Genomic DNA, 25,662 nt, shown 5'->3' on the forward strand with positions numbered 1-25,662 from the left:
AACATATGTGCTTTAACAGGCTCATATCATTTCGGTAAAGATAACGCCGCAGGTTGTGCAGCTGTAGCTGGAGGGGGCTTCAGGGGTTTTTAGCCATCAAAGATGCGCCGTTTTGCACGCGTGCTGCCCCATGGGGCCCCAAATAACTGCCATCAGGTCCAGTCTGGGAACGGGCCCTTGGAGATGAGACCTAAAAAAAAAAATAAAATAAAAAAAAAAGTACTAGAGAGGCTTCGGTTGGGAGCCTTTTTGTCCTGGTTTCAGCGTGGGTATCCATCTGTGCAAGCTGAGAGCACAGTGATCCTTTGTTGAAGGACGTACAGAAACGTGGACTGACAAAGACATTTACAGCAACTCTGTGGGAAAGGGATATGATTAGCTCGATTGCTTCTTCCAGTATAACTTTAGGCTACTCATGACTATGTCGCATCTGAGACAGAAAAAGGAAAAACTCGAGAACATTTCATTACATGTTATAATTATTATTATTATTATGGATTATTGAGAATCATCAGAACAACTTCAGAGACAGTTTTTTTGTTGGGGGGGGAGTACATCTGGACCACAAGATGAAAAGGTATTTATGTATTCCGAGAAAATATCTTCAATATCAATCGTTTAGTTTGAGAATAAAATCACACTCATCAGTATTAAACTGGTCGTATAAACGGCATGAGACTGACACGAGCCAGGCGTCCGGACAGATGGAGACTGCGCTCGTTAATTGATGCGTGAAACCAAAAGCGTCGACGGACTCTCTGTCCTCCTGCTGAGGGGGATCGTCTCCGTCACGATCGCATGGAGGCTTCCAGAATTCTGAGTCTTCCATCCAAACTACAGCTGAGAGGATGTCTGGCATCCCAAGCCAAAATCTACGCCAACAATGTCCGCATCACACTGAAGCATCTGTAGGACTGCTGGCTGGTGTTTGGGCCCAGCACCGACACAAACATGTTGAAACTGACTGAACTCCTTGTTGTGCTCTATTTGTGATCAAATCCTTAAAACATGTCTGATTAAGAAATACTTTTTTTTAACCTTAAGACCTGATTTTGTATCCTGTGATATACATTATTAATGGTATGGTTATTATTATAAAAAAGTCTGGTTGCATGTTTGTAGGCTTTGTGTCAGCTTCAGCTCTCCTGCTGTCACTCTGCTATCGTTTGAATAATGAAGAAGACATACAGAGACATTTCAAACTACTTATTCTACTGTATGTCTGTCAGCGTATGTTACCCTGTGATACCTGAAGCAAAAGAAAAATCTAATGAAACCAGTGAAACACTTTATTTTGATCTCAATTTATTAAAGGTGTATTTAAATCTTACTGTGAGCTTCGCTGTTACTTCATTTGCCAAAGAAATATTCATATAGGTATGAGAAGGTAAACTGTATTCACACATCTAGAGCACAATTTGCACTAAATGCATCAGTTTGTAAAGTGTTCTAGTGAAAATACAGATTTGGTTGTTAATAACTGACAATTCAGAAATACATTGAGGAGTAGAATGGGATTTTTCTATGAGTAATCATGTTAATATTGGTGTTTGAAGACCAGTTTTACATTATAAAGTTGGGGTATAAAAAAGCAGCTTGCTCAGCATTATTTCAAACAGTTCAATAGTTTGTAGAAATGCAGATCTATTGACTGAATAATGAAGAGTCAGAAGGTAGGGGGAAAAAAAAAGGCGTAAAGTTTTTCTGTTTATCTGCTTTTGAAAGTGGCTCCGGATAACAGAGACTGTGAGGAACTGGCGCCAAATTGACTTTTCTTCTGTTTAGATGCTCAAACAGGATGTGTCATGGCCTGGTTTTGTTCTATAAAGCGTTAGATACAGTATAAGCGAAAGAGAAGTCTTTATTTATCACTTGTTCCCAGTACAACTCATTAGAACTTGTTCTCTGCATTCTAACTCATCACTGAGAAGCAGCCATGCAGCACCCGGGGACCAACTCCAGTTTTGAGCCAGTGCCTCTGTCAAGGGCACCAGCTCAAGAATCAAGAATCATATACATGTCTTGAAGGTGAGGGAAATATACAAACACGGGGAGAGCATTTAAACTCCACAAAGAACTCCACAGTGTTGAAATGGTCTCCAGAAAAGAGGACAATCAGGCGGCAAACACAACACGGACAACAGATGTCAGTTACACCAATATGTTCAGGGCCGTGGCTGCTTTCATCCAGATCTGTTCAAGTGATCAAGAAGAAGCAAAAAAGCAACTATTTCTTGACTTTCCCGCACATTGACACACTAAAGTGACCCAAGCCAGCACTTTACTTGTCTCTGATTATTAAACCTGTGTGGTGCAGTCTGATGTGCCCACACAGCAGAGTCACTGGTTTCAGACAGAAAAGGGACTCACGCACATTTACAGCTTTTAATACTGCAACATGTTCCAACAATAATGTTCCAGCATTTTAACTTGTTATTCCCCCACTGAAGTTTGCTGTCCCTGCTCTGAGAGACACCTGATGCAACATTCGAGGAAGATCGGCAAAGAGCCTCGTTTCACCCGACAACTCTGAAAGCTGTCGGATACTGAGCTGGTTGTTGATATTTTTCCACACACAGAAAACAAAACACTTACGTTCAGACTGTTTTTCTCACAAACGATCCACTGACACTACAGCTTTCTTTTAGTACAAATCCCATTTCCACTCTCAGTTCGTTGAGCCAGCAGCATGCAGCTGCGTTGTTATCCAAGCTGTTTGGAGAGAGAATATCTAAGTAGGTGGATTGTGTTTCGAGCAGAAAAGTGACCCTAACTGACTGCTGCAGCTCCATTATCAACAGCCTGCCCTGCTACACTGACTCATCAGCAGCATGCAGCTGGGCACATGTCTCTACTTCTGTATAGCCAGGACAGAGAACAGAGTGATTTTGTAGCAGTTATGTTGGATTTTTGACAGAAAGCATCAGCAATGGAGAGAATTCAACTAAATAACAATGTGTTTCCTTTTCACCTTAGAACCTTATGAAACCACAATATTCTGGTTGTGGAGTCAGCCCCGGTTCTTTGCAGCGTGCCGCTCCACTCTGCTTTAACACTGGTCCCCCTCCACTTAATCTATTTCTAAAGATGCAAATCTGCGGCGAATGGTTTTGAGGATTTAACAAAGTTGAGGTTCAAGCTGCGCTAAGTAGCTAAATCACATCTCACAGTCAGTTTTGTTGGTGTGATGCAGGTCTGGAGGTGAAGCCCTGAATGAATCTGGACCCTGGGTAAATATTGCGTTGACCTCACAAAGTTGTTCGCTGGACTATTTTCATACAGGCCAATAACATTACATGCCAGAAAATAGCACCCACTGTGATGTTACCGAGCTGATTTCTGTGATCTTAAGAGTAAAGAGGAGGTCTCAGAACTGAAATGGCTTCCCGGGGGGACCATGAGCTAAGACAACTTCATGAACAGCTTCTCTCCTCTCCTACAGCAACACGACATTTGAGATATTGTGCATCCACTCCTTCTGCTGGCAGCTTCTTAAGGACCTCTTCTGGGGTTTTGGTCAAGAGCAGGCAGGTGTGGGTGACTGGTTGACACCTGTTGCTCCATGTGGTGGTGCTCTGTCAGGTGACCACTGTCCGTGGTGCTGAAGAGGGAGAGGGAGTCTGAACGGAAGACAGCCGTCTGTGTGATGCTGGATTCTGGCTCTGATGTTATCCATTCACACCTGAAAGTACACGTCTGCTTTTGAAAGCGGCTCCGGAATCCGGAGGCACCAGTTGGCACCAGTTCCTCGCAGCCTCTGTCATCCGGACTCTGGATGACAGAGACTGCGAGGAACTGGTTTGTCTTTTCTTTTGTTTAGATGCTCAAAATGACACCTTACCTACCCAACAAGGCTGTCTGAGATGTGTGTTAACACAACAGAGATGCAATGTATATGTGTGGACTCGAGTGAGCCCTTCAACACAGACACACCAGCTCTACCAGCATACATCATGAGAGGGACAGTGGTCACGATGGGTTTCAAAAGAAGACAATCAAATGAAAAGATCCATCTTACTATGGACATGTGCTGAGTTTCTTATCATTAGTAACAGGACAATGAAGTGCAACAAAGTGCGAAAAACCAGGTCAGCATAAGACCGAGAGAACAGACAGACGATAACTGTCCCCTGTGTTCATCCGGTCTAAGTGGGAGACGACATCAGACTGCAGAGCCTTAAACTGAAAGAAATGTCTGACATTTTCCCTCACATCATATCTAAAATGAAAATCTATAACCGTCATGTGAGTAGTTTTCATGGCAGGGCTGGATTGCATTAAATTGTATGGTACAAAGTGGCAGTGAGTGTAAAGTGTATTCCTCTCTGCCTCTGACCATTATTACACTGTTACTGCTTTTATGATGCCTCTAGGTTGGCTGGGTTCTAGGTTTGTTTGTTTTTTAACCATCTTTTATCTTCAGCTGTAAACATTTAAAAAGACATGATAGTGCACTGAAGGTAGAGATGCTCTTTGTGTGACTTCAGAGGTGGTGCAGGGGATGGGGGGGGATGAAGCAAAAGCTTGTGTCTAGATATCTCAAAATGTTTAATGTTGCCTTAAGTATAGTGAATTATTCGTCTGCAAACGTTTGTAGCGTTGTTTTGTTCCGTCAGAGCACTGGTGTGTTGTCACGACTCTCTCTCTCTCTCTGGGGATGCAAAAAGGAGACCTATCATTTTTTGCCAAGAAGCTTCCCACGCCTAAAACAACGCTGTTTTCATAAAGCATCTGCCACCAGTGACGGATAGACAAACTTTGTTGTTTTTTTTTTTCCTCCTGCACGATGTACATTTGACGTCACCGATCCTGCCCCGAGGTCTGCGTCAGCATCCACACAGGTCACGTGTTTAAACAGACGCTAACAAAAGATATCGATGGTTAATACTATTTCAAAATAAAACATCGATTATAAAGCAGATGAAATAATGCAGAAAAGTTGCTTTTATCAAGTCGGTGAACTATATATCTATATATTTAAAATACAAATCTGAGAGTCTGAAAATATCTTATATATGCCAGTTTACTGAGTTTGTGATTTAAGGATAAGAATATAAAACCAATATCTATTGATTGCTATTAAACATACACAAGCACCATTGAAGACGGAGCTGCAACATATTGTAGATATAAAACTTCAAACTGCTATAAAACACAGACCTCGATACATAAATAAATTGAATAAAACATCCCAGAGTGTGTATACATCATAAAAGACATCATAACTGGAGAGGTTCTCATGCAAACACTTTTCAAAACAACATTATAGATGTTTTATCATTTATATAGTTTATTTAGTAATATTCATTGTTCCCCTTTGAAAATACAATCCACAGTGCAAAGCTTCGAGCCTGGCGTCGCTTTCGGAGGCGGAGATTTTTTTTTTTTTTTTTTTGCCTGATTGTACATTGCATAAATCAGAAGGATGGCTCAGACAGGATTTGAATATCTAACCAAGCCTAACCGAAGCCAAAAGCCAAGCTGTAAGACAGAGCTCACATCTGGTGCTGCAAATTTGTTTTGCTCCTCAAAGTTGACAAAGGTAAAACTTGTGGCGTCGCATTGGCCTCTCAGCCAATAGCTGCCGTCCTCCGCTCTGACTGACTCCACAGTCGTGCGTCTCGATGTGCTGCTCCGAGACCAGCGACCGATCTGACAGCAGCGTCTCTGCACCGTATTCATGTTTGGAGATCGCGCATGAATGATAGAAAAATAGAGACAACCAGCAAAAACTTTCACGTGCTGCTGTTTATTTCTTCATCTTTCTGTGAATAAGGCAGGATCTGGGGCACTGGAGCTGCCCCGGGCGAGGTGTTGGACAGGCAGGACACCAGGCGGCTTGTTGGCGGGTTTTTTGAATATTGGATTTGTGATTGAGGGGAATCCATTGTGCTGCCATATCAGGGGCACGAGAACAGCACGAGCCAGGCGAACAAAGGCAGCAGATGGCTTTCCTGCTCCGATGAATTATTTTGAAGTTACAGAGACACGGGGGCCATTAAGAGTTGTCCGGAGGGAAATTACAGAGTGGGGACAGGGTTAATCACGTAAAACACATTCAGGCTACATAGAGATATTCTATACTGCTGCAGGAAGTCCAGAAGAAAAGTCAGATTTATTCTATATCTCAAAAAGTAGGACTCGTTTCATTTAAAATAAGAATACAGGGTTACTGTTAAAAACGTGGTGCTTGAGATTCTGGAGATATAGAAACTTACGGACGAATGGAAGAATTAGATGCCTTTTATTACAAGTAATATTTAAAAAGGAACCTGGAGACAACAAATAAGCAGTAAAATTGCTCTTCTTCTGGTCTTGTAAAGTGACTCAAGCTTCCAAAAAAATCTTAAATCAGTCTATGACAAAAAAAAAAAATAGTCAAATCTACCCTTTAATTTTAAACCTTCCGAATGTTATATGTTCTATATATTTCTGCACCTCCTGCGCAGTCCTCGAACATTGAAGCTGAACCGGGCCAGAGGGGGCGTGGTCTGTCCGATGGCTCCGCCCACAGCGAGGACGCGACTCTGTCGTTGAGCCCAAACCTCGTGTTGGAAAAGGGCGCTCAATACAAGTTCAGCCTTCAACCAGCGAAGACCTGCCAGCACTGCTGCGTGAGCTTTAAATGACGGGCAGAGGGAGAACCGAGTCACACCCTGGTATGTAAGCTTTTCCTTCGAAAAATATAATATCACATACCTGTTATTATACATCTGTTATTATATATCCGTTATTATATGCCTGCTTGTGTTTTGATCATGTCAGTTATTTAGGGCTTCAATCTCAGAACCTCAGCTACTTGTCGTCAATGTGCTTTAGTGTGTTAAATGTTTATGGTCTCATGTATAAAATATTAGTGTCAGTATTTGATGTAATGCTATCTAAGCTTGACTGATGAGATGTGTCCAACAAGCTGAAAATGACAGATATAACCAGGCTGTTTAACTGTAACACGTGACTGTGCATTTTTTAATATCAAGACGTGCATTTCATAATACTGTGTGTCTTATGAAGTGCAGCTACTCTGCGTCCATTTAATGATGCGCAGTTATTTGATGTGGCTACAGTCGATAAACTGAAGACCCTGGCCTGAACCTATAACTAAGATAAAGTGAGAGGAAATCATTTGAAACAGATAGAAACCATCAGACCTCCTCACTTAACCCCCTTTTTTTTCAGTGATCTAAAACTTCCCTGACTTCTCACTGTGGACGCTGCATTGTTCAAACGCCTGTCTTGTCAAATTAGTTGTCCTGTTTCTGTCAGTTGCTAATGAGTGTGAGTGTGAGAAAGTCTGACCCAAGAAATTCTCACTGCAGCTCACGGATGACTGGCTCCCTGTGGGAGAGGCACCACGCCCGCATGGTGAGTTCAAGGGGACAGAAGACATCTAAACTTGTGTCTCAAGGCTCCAAGGAGGACAGAAGGTTTGAGAATAAGATGCTGGAACTTTAGACTCAATGATTACCTGCTACTTCATTAAACCTTAAACATGTTTAAGTCCTGCTTTTGTTACAATGCTGGTGTGTAGTCTATTTCTGGAGATGTTACTGCAAGTACAGATATCATCATGGGAAAAACAAACTATTGGTCGGCCTAAAATATAGGTTATACAGTACACATATCTGTCTTTTCATATGTTTATATCTGTCTGGAACCTGTGTATTTTACAGGATGGTATCTGATAGAAAAGTTAGACTGAGGGAAACAATGATGTCTTTCTAGAAAGAAACAAGACAAAACGTTTTATTTCAAATGTGAAAAGGTTTTTATTGAATAGTTCAGTCAGGAACATTACTGAGACAATATTAAAGCTGTTTATGGTGTAGAAAACCCCTGAATTTTAAAATGGAGGTTTGTAGACGATTATTAAGATTATGATACCTTGGGTTTTGAGTGAAAGTAAATAATAAGCCTATGAGTAAAAATTAGTATGAGCTGGTTGTTGATTTTTTTTTTTTTTATATTAGTACGAGTACAGGTGTAAATTATAAATAAAACAACATAAATGTCTGCATTTCAGAATGCATCTCATAGTATTGGGTAGAATAGACACATTTTTGAAGGAACTCAACCACCAACCATGAAGTGAAGGCTGACTTAAAATGAGACTTTTTTTCATATTTCCTTGAGTCAAATGTAAAACTGATCAAATTTAGATAACAATTGTATGAATGAATAATAAGACACACAGGGTAAAATGTAACTTTTTCACACACTCATGTTTCTCAAGAGACTGATTTAAGGAGATTTCCTGATCTTTTAAATGTGCTTATAAATTAATTTCAGCTCCTGCTAAGTGGTATACATCTACGAAAGAAAGAAAGAAAGACAGAAAGAAAGAAAGAAAGAAAGAAAGAAAGAAAGAAAGAAAGAAAGGATAGGGATGGAGGCAGATGAATAAAGTCATTTTTCTCTCTTTGTGTGCGTTTGTCTTCTTTCATCTGTTTAATAAAGTTTGCATTGTCTGGTCTCTTTTTATTAACAGTATCTGTGCCTCTTATTATCCATTAACGGTATTGGTGTGTAGCTACATTATTCTTATCAGGCTTCGTAAATGTGTGTATCCATCATCATTATTATTATCAGCAGCAGACTTCATGGTATTTTTGGCTGATGCATTAAAAGGTGAAGACACGTTTCTGTCTGTGGTTCAACATGGACTGAAGGCATCCTCCCTGCACGCGCCCAGGCTCACTCGAGCGAAAGCAATTAGGTTACGGCACGCGCCAACCAGCTGGGCCGCTGCAGACGAGGAGCCGCTGACGACAGGCCGACAGCCTGACGTCATCCTGTTGTAACCTCGTTTTAAAGGTGGATTTAACATGGTAAATGACGATAGGTAGAATATTTTGTTATTTTATTATTAAGATCACTATTATTAGTTCGTATCATGTATCTATTTATTGTTATTATTATTATTATTATTATTATTATTATTATTATTATTATTATAGTACGTATATTAAATATAATATTATCACATAGAAAACTATCGAGTCATTATGGAGACTTCTCATAAAGGTGGTTCTTGGTCAGCGATTAAAGTGTAAAATGAAATATCTGTGGCTGTGAAGGGTTGTAACGCTCCACATCAAGAGCATACTGGTCTCTCTTTTTTTTTGTTCAGTTTTATCAGCTAACATGTTGCTGTTCTCTCGGTTTCACAGTGTAAATGTGTTCCTGGGTCATATTCACTGCTACAGACAGGGGTCAGGTTGTAAACAGCCTGAACTTAAGAGAGGAGAAAGAGGAGAAAAAAAAAAAAAAGTCCTCATTTAAAAAATGTTCCCGCGCAGCAGCAGATGTGACCACACAATGGATGGGGCCCACGCCCGCATAATTGAGCCCAATTTGAATAACTGTCGCACGTCCGACGCGTGCAAGAAATATCCCAGCTTTCCCAGGCTGTGCAGGAAAAAAAACCGTTGGCAGACCCCCTTTTCCAGTTCAATAGGGATTTAGATTCTCACTGCTTGAAGTGGCGGCGGCGTCTTTAATGAAGCCTGGGAACAGAGTCCGGATCACCTACACATGGTTAAATCCTGTGTTACACCCTCTATTAACGATGCAGCTGCACCAGAGGCCTGCTCCGTGTTTTATGTCAAGGCCTCATTTACCAAATCGGTAGATAGTAAGGGCTATAACTGAATAATAATAATATGTTTAATAAATCAGAATTATTCCAAAAAGACGGTATAGTCCTAGTCTAGTTGTTAGGCAATCAATATGTCATACAAAACTAGGCTATATCTAAATATCCCATTCTGTGCAATTCGAGCCATTAACGGTTTAAACTGGTTCGGTAATAGTTGAACAAGCTGTGGTCAGTTTTTCTTGCATGTAAAATCAGCACGATAATTCAAATCTCACTTTATTGACAACAAATGATGGTGTTCCACTGCTTTCCAGGAAGTCAGATCTGTGTAAACACATAACAGTATTCGTGTATGAAAAAAAAAAATGCTGAATATCATCATAATGTTCAAATAGCCAGCTGCAGCCGTTATTGTGTGGGCCTGTACTTCTATTTTTTATCTGCACGCAGGCCTATCTTTCCTCTAATGTAAGATATGTATGCAAGCTATATGCTCTGATAAAATGATGTAGTTCCCCCCCTCCTCCTCTTCTGCATCGTGTTAGGGAGTTTTTATCGTATTATTTCCTTTGGGGAATTGTACCATTATGGTCAGACCGCTCGTGGGAATTTCCCCTCTCCTCCCCCAAATCAGCGCGCGGTGTCCATGACAGTTGGACCCGTGCAACAGATGGTCTGGAGAGGCACGCGTCGAGCACGAGAGTCTCCCATTAGACCCCCTCCTCCCCCTCCTCCTCCTCCTCCCCAGCATCAGGCAGAAGCCTCTTGAGCGGAAAACTCAATCAACCTAATCTGACAGCGAGGTGGCAGGAAGCGCACAGACCGGTGTGACACTACAAGTTCTCGAATTATCAAGTCAGATCCCAAATCACCACGTGAAAATATGAGTAAACCATAAAATAAAGGTTAAGACTTTAAACAAGACGAGTAAACTATCATTTGACATTGAATGTTATATATATTTCACAATAAAAGCATATAAAGCAGTTAGACCATTATTTTGTTAAAGAGGTATTGGAAGGTTATTGAAAATACTTCAGTCAGACCTATTAGTTATTACTAGTCTGTTTTGTGGATATATGTGTAATGTGTTGTGAGAGATATTCACAGTGACTCGGAGAGGCCAGTGCAAAACGATGATAATGTGACACCTGAACACCTCTGCAGGTGGAGCTGCACCTTGGTCAGTATGAAGCTTTCCTGCCACCGTTTGGTGATTAAAAGTATTACAGTTCATTACAAGGTCAGGTTCATGGAAACATGGTCTTCTGAATCCATGAAGTTAGTTCTCTTATAAAACTGTCACTGTGGACAAAGTCAAACCATGCAAAGTTCATAATGTGTGTAGCAGCATGCATGTATGTATGAGCTTAGTTATTTTACAAGTGATATAACGCATGCAGTGGTGGAAGACACACAGATCATTTAATTAATAAAAAATATCAAGACAACAGTTAACACATTCTCTGTTGCAGTCATGCATTAAAAATGTGATTCTGTTACTCTAAAAACTAGTTTGTCAGGAGCAAGTTTTAAAGATATAATATAATATAATATAATATAATATAATATAATATAATAGATACAATAATAATACAATATAACGATATTATATAAAAATGAGCAAAAACGGTCAGAGTTGATTATTGTTAGGGATCTATTAATGTATAAGCAGCATTTTTCTGTTGTAGCTTCTTAAGCTAATTTGAACACATTTACAAACTGTTATAAGCTCTTTGGTAAATAATACATCATCATATTCTAAAAGCTGATTATTTGTTTGTTTAATGTAAAATAAAAATCTTCATCTGTAAAGTAATCACCACTGCTTAAAGTAGTCAAAAAAACACATTCCATTGGTGTATTATTAGGCAGTTAAGTAAGGAACAGAGAATAGATACTGGTGTTAAATATCTGTACCTCAAAGTTGATTATAGTGCTTGATTTAATGTAATTAGTGACTTTCCACCAATGCTCACCCATTCATCTCCTTGAGGTGTTCAAGGATTTACTTGCATAACTTAAGTTGTTCTATGTATACCAATAAAGATTAGAGATTCCTCATAATAACAGATGCTTATCAGCAGCATATTGGCCTTTGATAAGTCATTATAAATCATTCATGCCTTATTCAGCACAATCATGCTTCTTATGTGGCTCTAGAGGAAGCTGCTCATAATCTGGTAAATTGGCTCCAGTGATGTCACTCAGTGGCTAAGTTGCATTGTGGGTAATGTAGGCGGCAGGTTTTGAAAAGGAAGAAGCTTGCACAGAATAAAAAAATTTAAAAAAAGGTGATATCTCTGAAATTTGCTGTATAGAATTTGATTTCAATAGAATCCAACAGTGTTATAGAAGCACACTGATAGACAAGTGGACTGCTTTTTAAAGACATGCGGCCTACGTTTCCCACAATGCATTTAACCACTGGAGGTTATTTATCTGATTGCACACAACTTCCTCTGGAGCCACAAAAAGCCTCATACTGTTTTAATTTTTCTCATATATAAAGTAGCATTATTCCGCAAAACATAAAATTGGTGGAGCTACCCTTTTAATTATTCACTATGCCGATGTCTGGAAAAAGAAAAAAAAAATCTTGTAGAAGCTCAGTTTTCCAGAAGGCCACCAGATGGACCCCTGCAGTGTGTGAACTGTGGGTGTCCAGTGATGCTCCATGTAAAATTAATGCAGGTGAGGCTCCGCGCAGACACGACCGGGCGTGTGTTCAAAAAGCCCATCGCCGAATTAGTATTTGTCCGCGGGTCTACACCTGACCGACTCCCACCACCTCAGTTGTGTAACTTTCTCTGCTGGACACAGTTTTAAGTCGCCTCTTCGTACGGCCCCTTTAACTTCTGAGCCGATTTCCAGAAAGCAACAACCTGTAACAGGCTCAGCGATCCTCCCCCTGATGGATTATTTAGCAGGCGCTCAGTCCCATGTCGCCATCTGCTATAGGAAGAAAAACAGTGCGGGAATATTCTCTGAGGCACATGATGCGCGGCGGCGCATAAACACGCTGAATAAAATCTAGTTTACTGGAGCACACAAACCGACACGTGTGCAACAGGTGTTCGGCATCCTGAGAGAGAAGAAGAGGATTAATGAGCCACGCCGCCGGGTAAAAAGATAGAGAGCAGGTCAGTCTGTCGCTCAGGTGAAGAACAATAATGGAGTGAGTTTTATTTCAACATGTGACGACGGCAGATGAAACATGCGTGTAAACGGGAGCAGATCTTGTTTTTGACCGACTCGGGGGATGTGGAGCGTTAACTGAGCTGTCCCACTCAGTGAACCGGGTGACTGAGACGATCTGAGGCTTTGTGCAGACAATGCTGAGCCTGTCCGAGCGGTGAACCGATCAGATCACACAACCACAGGAGGGAGTCGTCCAGTGCGCAGCGGTCATGGTGGTGGAGGGGGACCGGACGCTGCTCGCCGCCAGGCAGGGGGACGTGCAGGCGCTCAAGGTGCAACTAGCGGCGAAGGCGCTCACCGGCGACGTCAGGGACGTGCTGGGGGCCACCCCGGTCCACCACGCAGCCCGGGCGGGGAGACTGGCCTGCCTGCGGTTCCTGGTGGAGGAGGCAGGGCTGCCGGGCAACTGCGTGGCGAACAACGGGGCGAGCCCGGCGCATGACGCAGCAGCCACCGGCAACCTGGCCTGCCTGCAGTGGCTGCTGACCCAGGGTGGCTGTCGGCCGGAGGTGGGTGACTGGAGCTTTAGCTGGACACCTTGAGGTGGAGCAGACAGTAGCCTAATTCTCTGTTTCCTCTGAGCTGGCTTCCCAGTAGTGTAGCCAATCCCCTTCTACACCCAATCCCCCTTCAGCTCTCCAATTGGGATCCAGTTTAATCTGGGGTGTATTTTAAATAGTGTCAGTGTGTTTTCATGCCTAAAATCTACATGTTTCATTAAAGCTTCTGAAACGACATGTAGACTACTGCCACACTCTAAACCCATACTGATAAAATCATAAAACAGGTATAGCAGTCTCTCAAGGCAGGTGCTGTTTTTCACAGAGGAAACCCAGAGATAAATTACATTATATCTGAATGAGGATCAAGTGAAGTGAGTGAAACACTCTAATGGTTTTTGTGGGGTGGTCTGTGTTGTTGTTGTTCAAAGGTGACTTTCCACAAGTGTTCCATTGACCCCAAGGTCAATATACTGTATATGGTTTGAACCCTCACCGTGACATCATTCATTCCCTCCCAATGTTTTTTTTTTTTTTTTTAAGTATTTTTTTGGCCTTTTCTGGCTTTATTTGATAGAGCAGCTGAAGAGTTGGACAGGAAACAGGGTAAGAGACGGGGAGTGACACGCAGCAAAGGGACCCGGGCCGGGATTCGAGCCCGGGTCCGCTGCAGAGCCTCGGCACATGGGTCGCACGCGCTACCGACTGAGCTATGCGGCGCCCCCCTCCCAATGTTTTGAATCTGTGAATAGGAATAGGAAATAAAGAGATCAAATGTAACTCACAAACTTCAGCACATTCAGGCTTCAGACAACCTAAGAGCTTGGTTTCAGTTTAAAACCCCACTATCTGCTGCACTGACTCATGTTCCTATGCTAAGGAGGTATGCAAAACTGGATTTGCAAATGTGATATCCTGTATCCAGTCGTTGCATACGGTGACTCAGGAAGGGCACCAAGAGAAACAGCATGTAGCCGCTGCAGTTTGATTTGAAGGTGGAGGTATTTGGTAAAACCTTGTGAAACCTCTAAATTTTAAATCACCCATAATGCTTAAGCGTAATGTAAGATCACCAGATCTTGGATCTGCATCAAGTCAGGCTGCATTTTTAAAAAAATGTAATCCCAGCATGCTTTGGGTGACAGGCAGGGTACTATCTGGACACTCCTGTCATAAACTGACACCATCATTCACAAACTTAGACCCTGCTGTTGTGACTGTGCAGACATCATGAGGAGATCATGCGCAGACAACTTCTCGGTCCAAGACTACGGCGCTAATGCCTAAGCCACCTTGGTTCTGCTGACCCATATTATGTCATCGCTTACTTGTAAAGATTTAAACCAACACAGCTCAAACAGACGCACCAAACCTGAGTCAATCAGGCGCTCGATCTAACATCGAGTTATCTGTGATTCTAAATTTGAAACACAGTAATAAGACCTCTATCTTCTATTTGCTGTCTCCATTACTTTAGAGAGCTGCCTGACAGACCGCAGAGGAGTGACAAAGAACGCCGCACGCCACGAGCTAACTAACTGATAAGATACTTGGCTGACATTTAGTAAAACCTATCAATTACCAGTTGCAGTGCAATCTTCTTGATGGACGGTCAATGCTTGATTCCACTTTTTATTCTTGTCCTGATTTTATCTGATGGTAATGAGGTTCATTTGTGGCACTCGGCTGCCTCAGACTGCTGCTTTACCTTCTTTGTTTGTAAGACTCAATAGAAAATTAAGACTCTAGTATTATTGTCTTTTAGACAATTTAAAAATGCTCTAACTCAGTAACCCCTGAATACAGACAGGATTTATAATTGTTATAATGTAGGTTTAAGTGCAAACTTGGTCCATGCTGCTTAGAAATGCAGCAAGTTAGAAGCTTAAGATGTTAAAGGTTCACACGAAGAATGTTGTGCACTCTCACAGACAAGGTATGCATTCATTCACACAAGAGTTAATCAACGACTTATTTCTTTTCTTAATTGTGCCTGAAAATGCCCGTATTTAAACACAAAACATGAACCTTTATGACCCGTTCCTGTAACAGAGAGTTCTATTATTGATTTGCTTTCCCTAAATTTCAACAGTGACTACTACAATATAGGAGCCAATAATGGCAACAATTTGTTCCTAAAGTGAGCTGAGGTGGCGCAGCACCAATCATAGTTTTGCTCTGGTCTCTGAATGTCAACCAGTGCCAGACTTCAATAGGCCCCACAACCCCACAATTCAGCTCTGCATTTCTCTCATGTTTGATTGACAGCACAGGGACAGTTCTGGTGCCACCGTTCTCCACCTTTCGTCCCGCTTCAGTCACCACGAGGTCACTGACTGGCTGCTGAAGAGCGGCGAGGGGGACCCCGGGGCCTCCACCGATACAGGCGCCCTACCTGTTCACTATGCTGCTGCCAAGGGAGACCTGCCCTCTCTCCGACTGCTACTGGGGCACAGCCCAAAGTAAGAGCAACACGACTTTGTCTCAGTCTCAGTAATCCTTCTTTCACTGTGTTCAAAATCTGAAGTGATTTAATTAGAGGTGCGCCGATCCACTTGTTTTCAGTTCTGATACCAGAATTTGCAGATACTGATACAGATACTGATACTGATACAGTACATATTGCTGTAAACAATGTTGGCTTCACGTGAAAAACAAACTGCTGTCTGCCTGTTTGTGTTTCAAGATGAAAACATCTCCGATCTGAGGGCAGAGTTGAGAGCTGGAATCTGGATCAGTGCACGTATTGTTGTCATCAGTTCAATTACTGATGAGTGAATTGCATCAGAATGGGATCTGTTACTGATTTCTGATCAGATCAGTCTCAACTCCAGATTTCAAATTTGCTAACTTAGAGGATTTCACTTTCTGCAGGGAATGCAAATAGGTTAGAACACAACAAACAGTAAGATACAAAGCTCTCACGTCTCATCTCATCGTCTTTCTCTCTCCTCCTTTGACAAAATCAGCTGGAAGGAACTGCAGCACAAGTTTGACTTCAGAATAGCTTTTAAACTATAACAACTTAGATTTTTGTCGTCTCTGGTCAGTGTTTGTAACTGAGACAGGGCGCAGTGGATCCACTGTTCAGATTCAGATTTCAGACTGTGGGCACTTCAGTAGTCTGACATTGATAAACGATCTAGCAGATTTCAGAAGGTCAACAAGTCATCTCTTATTTCTGTTCAGAGATACCAAACAAACCAAGAGTAATTAGTTTTGCTTTAGGCTCGTACTGGAAGTATTTACAGCACCAACTGGCACTGGCGGGAAGCAACATGAGCTTTGCTTTGTTGAAACCTGTGGGGCAATCGAAATACTTGGTGTTCAAATCCAATTTGGAGAGAAAAAAAAACCTCTTAGTGGTTTAACTCTCCCAAAATACTGCACACTACTGAACCCGCCATGTGCTGATTATATAATACATCAAGAGTTACTTTCACAATCTTGACAAAACTTTGAAGTGAGTGTGTGTGATCTGATTTATTTACCAACCTGCGCTGTCGATTGCAAAATTAGGTACGACCAAAGGCTGCAAATAATTAGCATTTTCTTTACTGATTGAGGTGCTACGGTCTATAAAACATCAGAACACTGTGAACATTGCCCATTATGATATCCTAAAGCACAAGGAGATTTTCTGAATGTTAAAATAAAAGAAGCAAATACTCACATTTGAGAACCTGAAAAATGACTGAATGTTTACTGTACACATTCTGTGCAGCAGCAAACCAGCTATTTGTCATCTATAACCTCTGAGTGCCATATTAATGTATATTCTGTAATATAATATGTTACTGAGGTTTACTGCCAGAAACTAAGCTGTGGTGTAGCCAGTGAATTTGAAGAATTTGAAGTGCACAATCTCTTCAGGGGGTAAACATGGTGAGGGAAGTTGTTTGTTCTTTGTCATGAAACTTAATCTTTCTCACCATCATCTCGTTGTGCATGTTCACATATTTTTATGTGGCTACAATGAGCAGCACATATGAATATGGCAGGAAGAGGGAGAGTCCAGTGACCTGCTCAAGGTGTCTCAGCAGCATGGTTGGTTCAATCTGTCTTTTCCCTTTTCAGGGATATTAAAATGAATTTAGCTCACAAACAGATCTCTCTGGATGACTTTAAGTAGGCATGAATATCGGCCTCGCTTGTTTTGTTTTTCAATTTAGAATTATTGGTAGCGTCACCAGTTGGGTAGTAAAAGAATAAAAGAAGGAAATATGGAGATAACCACTGAGCGGATCCATGTTCTTTGTGCTGGTGTCTACTTAAGCTATCAACAATGCTCACTAACTGCTGCCATAAAGACATAGAAATGTAATGCCTTTACGACTTAGGCTAAACAGCCTTATCTGACATTGATGACCTCAGCAGGACGAGCAGCTTGTCCAGGAACTAACCCTGTGCTCTGCACCTCCCAATATTGTCCGGTTGCACCCCAGACAGGTGCACGGCTGTTGAAAATTTAATGAGTCTCAGGGACATGGTAGCTCCCTGATAGCCGGGCCCCATTCACTCTTCTCCGCCACCACTCCCACCGTTGCTGTTTACCACCATCTCCACGGCGACACACGGTAGCACCAACCCGCGATAAGATAATGAGGAAAACAAACCCGTTTGAATAGACGGGCTGCTCTCTTGTCGCTGGCCTGGGGCATTGTTTGGAAAGGTACTTTGCAGAGCAGAGATAGCATTCTTTTTTTTTCAGGCTTTATTGCGAGCCGCACGTTTGTATCAGCGAGTTCTAACTGGACGGTTCACGGTTTGTTTTCCACCTGAAGAATCACAAAGACAGCATGACCCCCCTCTGTTACATCACCACTCTACTAAGTGGCAGCCTGCTGATGGTACAACCTAATGAGAGTGTTGCAGCACAGAGGTAGTAGTACACACCCCAACAGCTAGTAAACAGTAAACAAGCAGCCTCAACCACATATGAAGTCTGTTGTTGCATTTCCTGTTGTGCAGCAGGACATTAAACCAATGGTTTTAAATCCACCTGTGCTAACCCAAACCCTGACTACCAACACTTCGCCTGGTTATGGTATAGTGATTGAGCATTGAATAAGTGACACATAATGTGACACTGAAGACAAATACTCAGGGGAAGAATAACCAGCAATCACAGGGCTTTGTGTTACGACTGGCAGAGCACAGCTGCAGCTTTGTGACCCGATGTTCAGCGTTCACTAGATTTATAAGCGACATCTGAATTGGTCGCCTCGTTCGGCTGTCCGACCCGGAGAGCCACAGCCGACGAGCTCGTGTGCTGCGTCCCTGCTGATAACCTCTGTACACAAAAGAGTGAATGAATGAGACGGAGCGGCAGCGGGATGAACAGACAGCGAGACAGAGGCTGCAGACAGGTTATGCAAGCAGTTAGTGCAGATTAAGATCTTTGGCCAAACCATAATTCCAAACGCAGTTGAGAAGGGTAGACCTCTGCATGAGGATATCCTACACGCTTTACCTTCAGGTGGAAAACCCCAGGATGGACCCGCCGGTTTCCTCACATTTACTTATGCTTTTATCACTTGGCTTGTTTACAAAAATAGTTTACAGCAATATGTACTGTGTGACTTAAATGGTTCACACAGACCAGCATAAAATGAACATACACTGACGTTCATTTCCTCGCTCTCAAAGAAAAGATCTTTCTCCAAAATGAGGCATCCCGTATCGAAGTGTCTGGTGTAGCAAGCAAGGCGAAGCTTCAGTGCGAGCACAGAAAAGGAAAGACAGAAAAGTAAAGGCTGAATATTTAAAAAGACGATGATATACAGCAACAAAGCTAAAACACGAGGAGGGTCTCTGTATGAGTACTTTCTGCACTTCTTCCCTGTTACGGTCGGAGGAAATTCTGCATGAACCTCTAAACCTCAGCCGTTTGCTTATTGCGTGTAGTGTAGTGTAGCAGCTCACATAGATGTTCAGTTATGGTCTTTCGAGCTTCGAGTTGTTGAGCTCTTAAGCGAGGTGGCGTTCAGCATTAATTTTAGAGGTGGAGAGTACGGGTTAAATAGGTGAACAGAGTTTTAAACTCTGAGCCGCACTTATTTTTCTTGAGCGCTAATCTTCTTAATAACTTTCTGGTACAAGTTGGATAAAAGCCCCTTTCTTTTCTCTTTTATGACGAGAGGTTTAGACCGAGAAAATGCAACCTAGCGTGCCATTCACAACTGTACACTGCAAGAGTCTTGTTAACAAGTGACAAACCTGTGACGTGCAATTCTTAAAGTGAAGGATTACCTGCTCCTCACCAGATAACCTGGCATAATGCATGGGTGTAAGGTTAAGGCTGTTTATCTAGTTTATAGTGGTCTATCTATAGCTCCTAGTAGTCCAGTCTATGTATAGCTGCAGTCAGAAATATATCCCAACCTCCTTAAGTGTTATACTCATGTAGTACTGCAGCAAATGCCCATGGGTTAGGGATAGATATAGATATAGATGTTACCTGTGTGTTATTTCATCTGTACATTTCCATTTTCTAATACGCAAAAATCTTTCAGAATGTCACACAGAGTCACACAGCTAAATAAAGTGCACACCTTCTCCCACGACATTCTTCATTATTTAGACAGAAAAAGCCGCAGAGACGCTATCGAGCCTTTATCAGGCAAGAAGACCATTAGTGTGACATCAATTACTGTGCTAGTAATGAAGATAACCTCGGTCTTTGTTACTGTGTACATGGGGGGGAGGGAGGGCGCATCGTACGGACAATTACTGAGATAAATTACTCTCCGAAGCTGAACCGGAAATATATCAAATGTCTGCTGCCTCCAGTGTGTGTGTGTTTTGTTTTTTTTTTCTTTTCTCTCCTGTGAGTGACAAAGCGACTGATGAGCTAGCGCCCCTTGTGCTACTTGGTAGCTGTGTTGTCACACAAGGCCAACCTCTTTCTTACCTCTTTGAAATGTACACCTGTTCTCCAAAAGCACTCCTTTAGTCGAGCATTCGAGCCTCTTCGCGTTGAAGAGTTGTGACAAAGGCAGCGTGTGCTTTGTCAGAGTCGTACCCTTACCTTACCTTACCTCACCTTACCTCACCTCACGTCGGACACACTCAACTCTGTAGCTCTCACGAAGTTTGTGGTCAGGATTACTGACAAATGTAAGCTTCTCTCCTTCGAGGACCCCTATGAGCAGGTGAACTTCAGCCCACTTTGGTTACATTCATGAATTATTAAGCCGTCTGCCCACTTCCTGATGACACAACAGACAGATTACTTCCCCCTTTTATTCTGAAATATTTAAGATGTGCTTGTTTTTACCTGAAGGCTTCCCTCGATTGCCCAACTTCCATTGTTTATTCTCGTATTTTTTTTCCTGTGTGTCTAAACAAAGGCAAATGTTTGGCTAAATATGACTGTTATGCCTTCCATTTCCTCAGAGGATGTCATTCTAAGAACGTGCGTCTCTTTTCTGGTTCAGTGTAGGACGTGACCGATCAGGAGCAGATACGGCTTGAGACTGTTGTGTTAATACAGGGTCTTGAGTCGCCGCGCTGTTGGCCCTGAGCCACGTCCTTTTGAGGGAAAGTTTGGCAGGGTCATGTTTGTGTCTACAGGATCCACACGTCCACTTGAGCCCAGCCTCTCACTTCCTTCACCCTCTCATCTCCTCGTCACCTACTGGTCCCGGCCACCGACGCAGCCCCGCGTTAAGCACAAAGCAAGTCGGGCAAAGCCAGGGCATTGGTAATCCTCTTAAGGGACTCATTGCTCATTTGTCAGTGTCCAAATAAAGCACAACCTTATGGGATTTAGCGGGGAAGCACTCGTTCATTCCCTGACATCCCACTGTGACTGAGAAGATCTGGGACGAGGAGGAATACAGGCGTGGATGAGCTGCTGCTTGGATTTAGGGCCTTTGGAAATGAAGGGGAGCGGGATTTGGCTCAGCGTCACTGCTGTCTGCTCTCAAAATAGCCGTGCGACGCTGACTGTTTCCTGTCACACTTACTTTTTGCATTGAGGCTACATGTATACATGCAAGACAAATGTAATAAACTCAAAACATTTTAAAGAGGATGATTACTGATCTAATGTCAGCCTGAAGAGTACGTATTTGTATGTAATGTTTTTTCCAAGAACGAACCTGGGTCCATGAAATCAATTTTGCTTCCCTAAACCTCCATTATTATTAAATCCTCATGTTTCACTTGCATTCTGAGTGGCTCGCTGACAAAAGACCGACTAGGGACTGCTCAAGCGATCTGGTTACACGGGGCGGACTGTGAGCCACCCAGCATAGCTCTTGGTAGCTCGGTACTACGTTTCCTTGACTGTTTTTATTAAATGGCGCGTCGCATCTAATTACGAGGCAAAGGAATCACGTTGCATTCATAAACTGGTGAGTCATTTCTGCTGGATTTCAGCAGCTACTCCTTACCGCACTGTGAAGGTTGGACAGACAGGGTGCATTCATGTCACTTCCCAAAGTCTGTGTTATACCCAGCTCAGCCCACAGACTACCTTCGTTTGAGCGTTTGACTGCTGGCTGTGATTAACTGGCTGCTTTCACTTCAACGTGTTCCGTTCCGATCGACCACCAAAGTAAAGGCGGCAGTGCTTGAGATCGCAACACGTTAATCACACGCTGGATTTGCCGACAGATCTGTAAACTCTTTCATCACCCTGACGACTGAAAAGATTTTCCAGTCTACGTCTCCTGGGATAGAACTTAGTATTTTCAGTTTAAGGAGTTAAATGGGCAAAAATTTAACAGAAAGCACAAACTGTGATTCTAGATTTAGTGACATAAGTTAGTCATTTGACTGTTTCCAGGAACAACAGCCGAGGCAGAATGGGGTTTTGTTTCTTGACGGGGTCTGTGTAATGGTTTTGCATTCAATTCAAATGTCGTGCAAATGTCATTTGAAACCCAACCTCTTCTCTTCGTTTAGAAAGCCTTAAAAAAAATAAATAAATAAAACTGCCAATAAGTGACGTGCTGTATGCAGGCTTCAGTGGTGAGGGAGAAAAGACTGCCACATTATACAAATGATTAACTTCACTGTTTCATGTTCCTACAGTGTTGTCAACTCCCAAACTAAGAATGGTGCCACGCCGCTCTACCTGGCCTGCCAGGAGGGCCATCTGGAGGTTGTCCAGTACCTGGCCAAGGATTGTGGGGCAGATCCGAGCATCAGAGCCAACGACGGGATGACGCCTCTGCATGCTGCTGCCCAGATGGGCCACAACACAGTCATCGTCTGGCTGGTACCTTGGAATGTCAAACTATAGTTCAAAATCAGATGATGAGATGAAAATAATGAGCTCACAATATGTTGATCGGGGAAATTTAATTTTGATAATTTGCTTGTTTTGATTATTGATTAATATTCCAGCTCTGCTACGTCTCCATTTACACCAGAAGCACTCTGTTGTATCATCATGAAAATCAAATTGTGTGATTTAGCTCGCTGTAACCCGTGTTGTTTTCCCCCCCGTCTTTCCCAGATGAGCTTCACAGAGATCAGCCTGACAGACAGGGATAGTGATGGGGCCACAGCCATGCACTTTGCAGCCAGTCGGGGCCACGCAAAGGTGCTCAGCTGGCTGCTGCTGCACGGTGGAGAGATCGTCACCGACAACTGGGGAGGGACCCCGCTTCACGACGCTGCAGAGAACGGGGAACTGGAGGTGTGTGTTTGTGTCCACCAAGGACATTTCTACCCGCATCTGTTTGTTCCTTGGTTGATTAATTGGTTGGTTTTTGAGCAGAATTTCACAAAACTACATATTTACGGATTTCCCGTAATCCTGGATGGAGGATGGGTCTCGGTACAGAACAGACTCTGATAACTTCGGATCCGGATTAAGGAACAGATCCAGGAATTGTTTCTCTTTTTAAACACAGTGAGATACAAAGATAGAGATTGAATTAAAGGGGACAGTTGGGAGGAGGTATTGCCATTCCAGTCTGTTAATGTGGCGCTCAGAGTCAGGCAGGAATCAACAGTGAATTATAGTAGAGGTAGCGCCTCCTTTTGGAATTCTATTACTACAGATACGGAAACAAGTGCTACATTTATCTTTGTCCATCACACAGTTTTGGTCACACTACTCCAATCACATATAGAGCTTATCTCTCTCTGATATTTGTATTAGTTTGCTAATTATCCCTCAAAGGCCGAATAATACAATTAAAATATAACCTGGTGGCACATTTATACTGGAATGCGAAAAGACTTTCCGAAGAAAGCTGCGTACATTTGAATTCCATGTGCAGGATGCTGGCGATGCAAACAACAGAGATGGTGAAAGCCTAAAAACTACAGTGTTATGCAAACAATATTCGTGGAAGTTGTGTAAGATTGCAATGATTCCTGGTGCTCGCATATCTACAATGGGTTCATCTGTTTTGAATGTGTGGTGTTCGTAGCGTACGGTCCTGTCACCGCTCACCCACTACTTTGACTAACATTAAGTCTGGTCAGTCAGCAGTTCCAGCCACCGCTCGATGGATTAAATACAGATAAAATGCTGTTTTTGTGTCTGATATTCGCACTGCATGAGAAATGGTTTAAAATTGAGCTCGAAGTCACATTGACCCAAACCCTGACTTACGGGGTACCGGACCAGGTTTTGAGCTGGACGGAACCTTATTACAAAACTAACTGAAACACGAGTCAATATGGCGACACAATGCTCTCTGAGTCGAGGAACAACAGGCTGAGACTGGCTTCCACCTGACACTTTACAGGAGAGGGGTTCATGTTTCATTTTGATTCACCAAACAGAATTTTTTTTTTTTTTTAGAGAGAAAGAGGGCAACTTCCCCCATCGTTTGAAAAGCACTGAGGGCAAGCTTTTGTAGAGCTAATTATCTTCTTTTTGTTTTTTGTGTAAAGTATATTCATTTAAAGTGATTTACATTTTTAAAGTGTAACAATTTGCAGCAATTTACATGTATTAATCACTTCTTTATTGGCCATATGGGATTGTGACATGACATTAAATATGAGGTTGCTTAGAAAGCCTGTGGATGAGTGTGTGACTGGTCTCAGTGCCGCTCTCAGCCTGGAGAGAGTAACATTAGTTTAGACGGAGCTCCTTTGGGTGCAGGCAGCGGTCGCTTTCACTGCCACCGTCATTTTCTCCATCTTGTTCTTATCTGACCTCTGCCCTCCGTCTCTCTCATGTCACACCGCAGTGCTGTCAGATCCTTGTGGTCAATGGGGTGGACCTTGGCATCAGTGACCAGGACGGCTTCACAGCAGCAGACCTGGCTGAATACAACGGCCACTCCCAGTGTGCCAAGTATCTGCGCACTGTGGAGAACATGGTAAGAGACACAGCTGACACAACACATCTTGTATTCAAGTATCCTGAACTCAGACAGGGCCAAATCTAATATTTCTGTTACACAAAACGATTTATTTATTTATTTATTTATTTACAGTTATTGTGACAAATTGGTATTTGTATATTTCAGGCTTCTAAGGCTCGTGGTGATCCGGAGGTTGGGAACCACAGCTTTAGAAGCTACAATGTTTGTTTGCCTGTTTGTAGATTTATTGACTAAACAATACCTCAGATACTGCTAGTTCATTAAACTCATTAAACGTAGGGACATACAGTATGTCTTAATGGTTTGTTTTTTTTCCATTCTTGCACACTAATTGGTCAAACGGCCTTCACATTATTACGAGGAAATGCACCGTCCCTTATTTGTTCGTGACAGCGAACATTTGTGGTGGATGGCATGTGATCTGCTGGCTTGTTTTTAAAACCAACAGCACAAATGCCAAACTTCCGCTTCATCGCACTCTGCTTGAAATGATAAGTTATCATGTCTGTTATTGTGACATCATCTTCCAGGAGCAAACCTGAGTCCAAGATTTGTCAAAACTTTTATTTTGAAATATTCTTTCCCCAGAGTCAAAATGCAACCTTTGAAAACACAAAACTGTGAATATTGGATCAAAGGAAAAACACTTGTTGCTAAGCCAACCTGTCCCTTGACTGACATCAGTTTATCCCTTTTAATTACCGGAGCTGTGAACACTTAACATACAAGTGGCCTCCACGGCCTCAACCCAGTGAAAGCCCCAGTTGGCCGGAGAAATAATAAACTCCTCCACAATGAACTCTCTTTGGTGTGTGGGAAACATATTTCCCCCCCTCTTGCACTCTTCCCTTTTGGGACACCAACTGAGTGCAGCGCTGTGGGAAAAGCAGAGGGCCCCAGAGCCTTTCTGATCAGCTGAGAGATGTTTCATTAGTGTGCACTAATTAAACTCATAATGCTGTTCTTCTCATGTCAGTCACCAGGGACTGAGAGGTAGTGGTGAATGAACAAGTACATAATTCATTAATTGATTATCTGCTTGTGTAATGACACTGTATCC

The 25,662-nt window shown here is 42.5% G+C and overlaps 1 protein-coding gene across 6 annotated transcripts in view; it reads left to right on the plus strand.

The window, feature by feature from the left end:
* Nucleotides 1-10,699: 10,699 nt before the first annotated feature.
* The window catches only part of espn (espin), a 40,353-nt gene continuing 25,390 nt past the window's right edge, over nt 10,700-25,662 (plus strand). For 2 of the 6 annotated variants that reach the window (XM_037105140.1, XM_037105143.1), the window contains exons 1-5: nt 12,211-13,308; nt 15,568-15,761; nt 22,342-22,528; nt 22,769-22,951; nt 24,465-24,596. In XM_037105140.1, the coding sequence (XP_036961035.1) occupies nt 13,009-13,308; nt 15,568-15,761; nt 22,342-22,528; nt 22,769-22,951; nt 24,465-24,596 (996 nt within the window). In that variant the 5' untranslated portion in view covers nt 12,211-13,008. Of the gene's footprint in view, nt 10,782-12,209; nt 13,309-15,567; nt 15,762-22,341; nt 22,529-22,768; nt 22,952-24,464; nt 24,597-25,662 lie in introns of those variants that run through there. The other 4 variants (XM_037105137.1, XM_037105139.1, XM_037105142.1 and 1 more) reach the window with 3 other exon arrangements.

Source organism: Acanthopagrus latus, chromosome 7 (assembly GCF_904848185.1).
Source record: "Acanthopagrus latus isolate v.2019 chromosome 7, fAcaLat1.1, whole genome shotgun sequence".
NCBI classification, from domain to species: Eukaryota; Metazoa; Chordata; class Actinopteri; order Spariformes; family Sparidae; genus Acanthopagrus; species Acanthopagrus latus.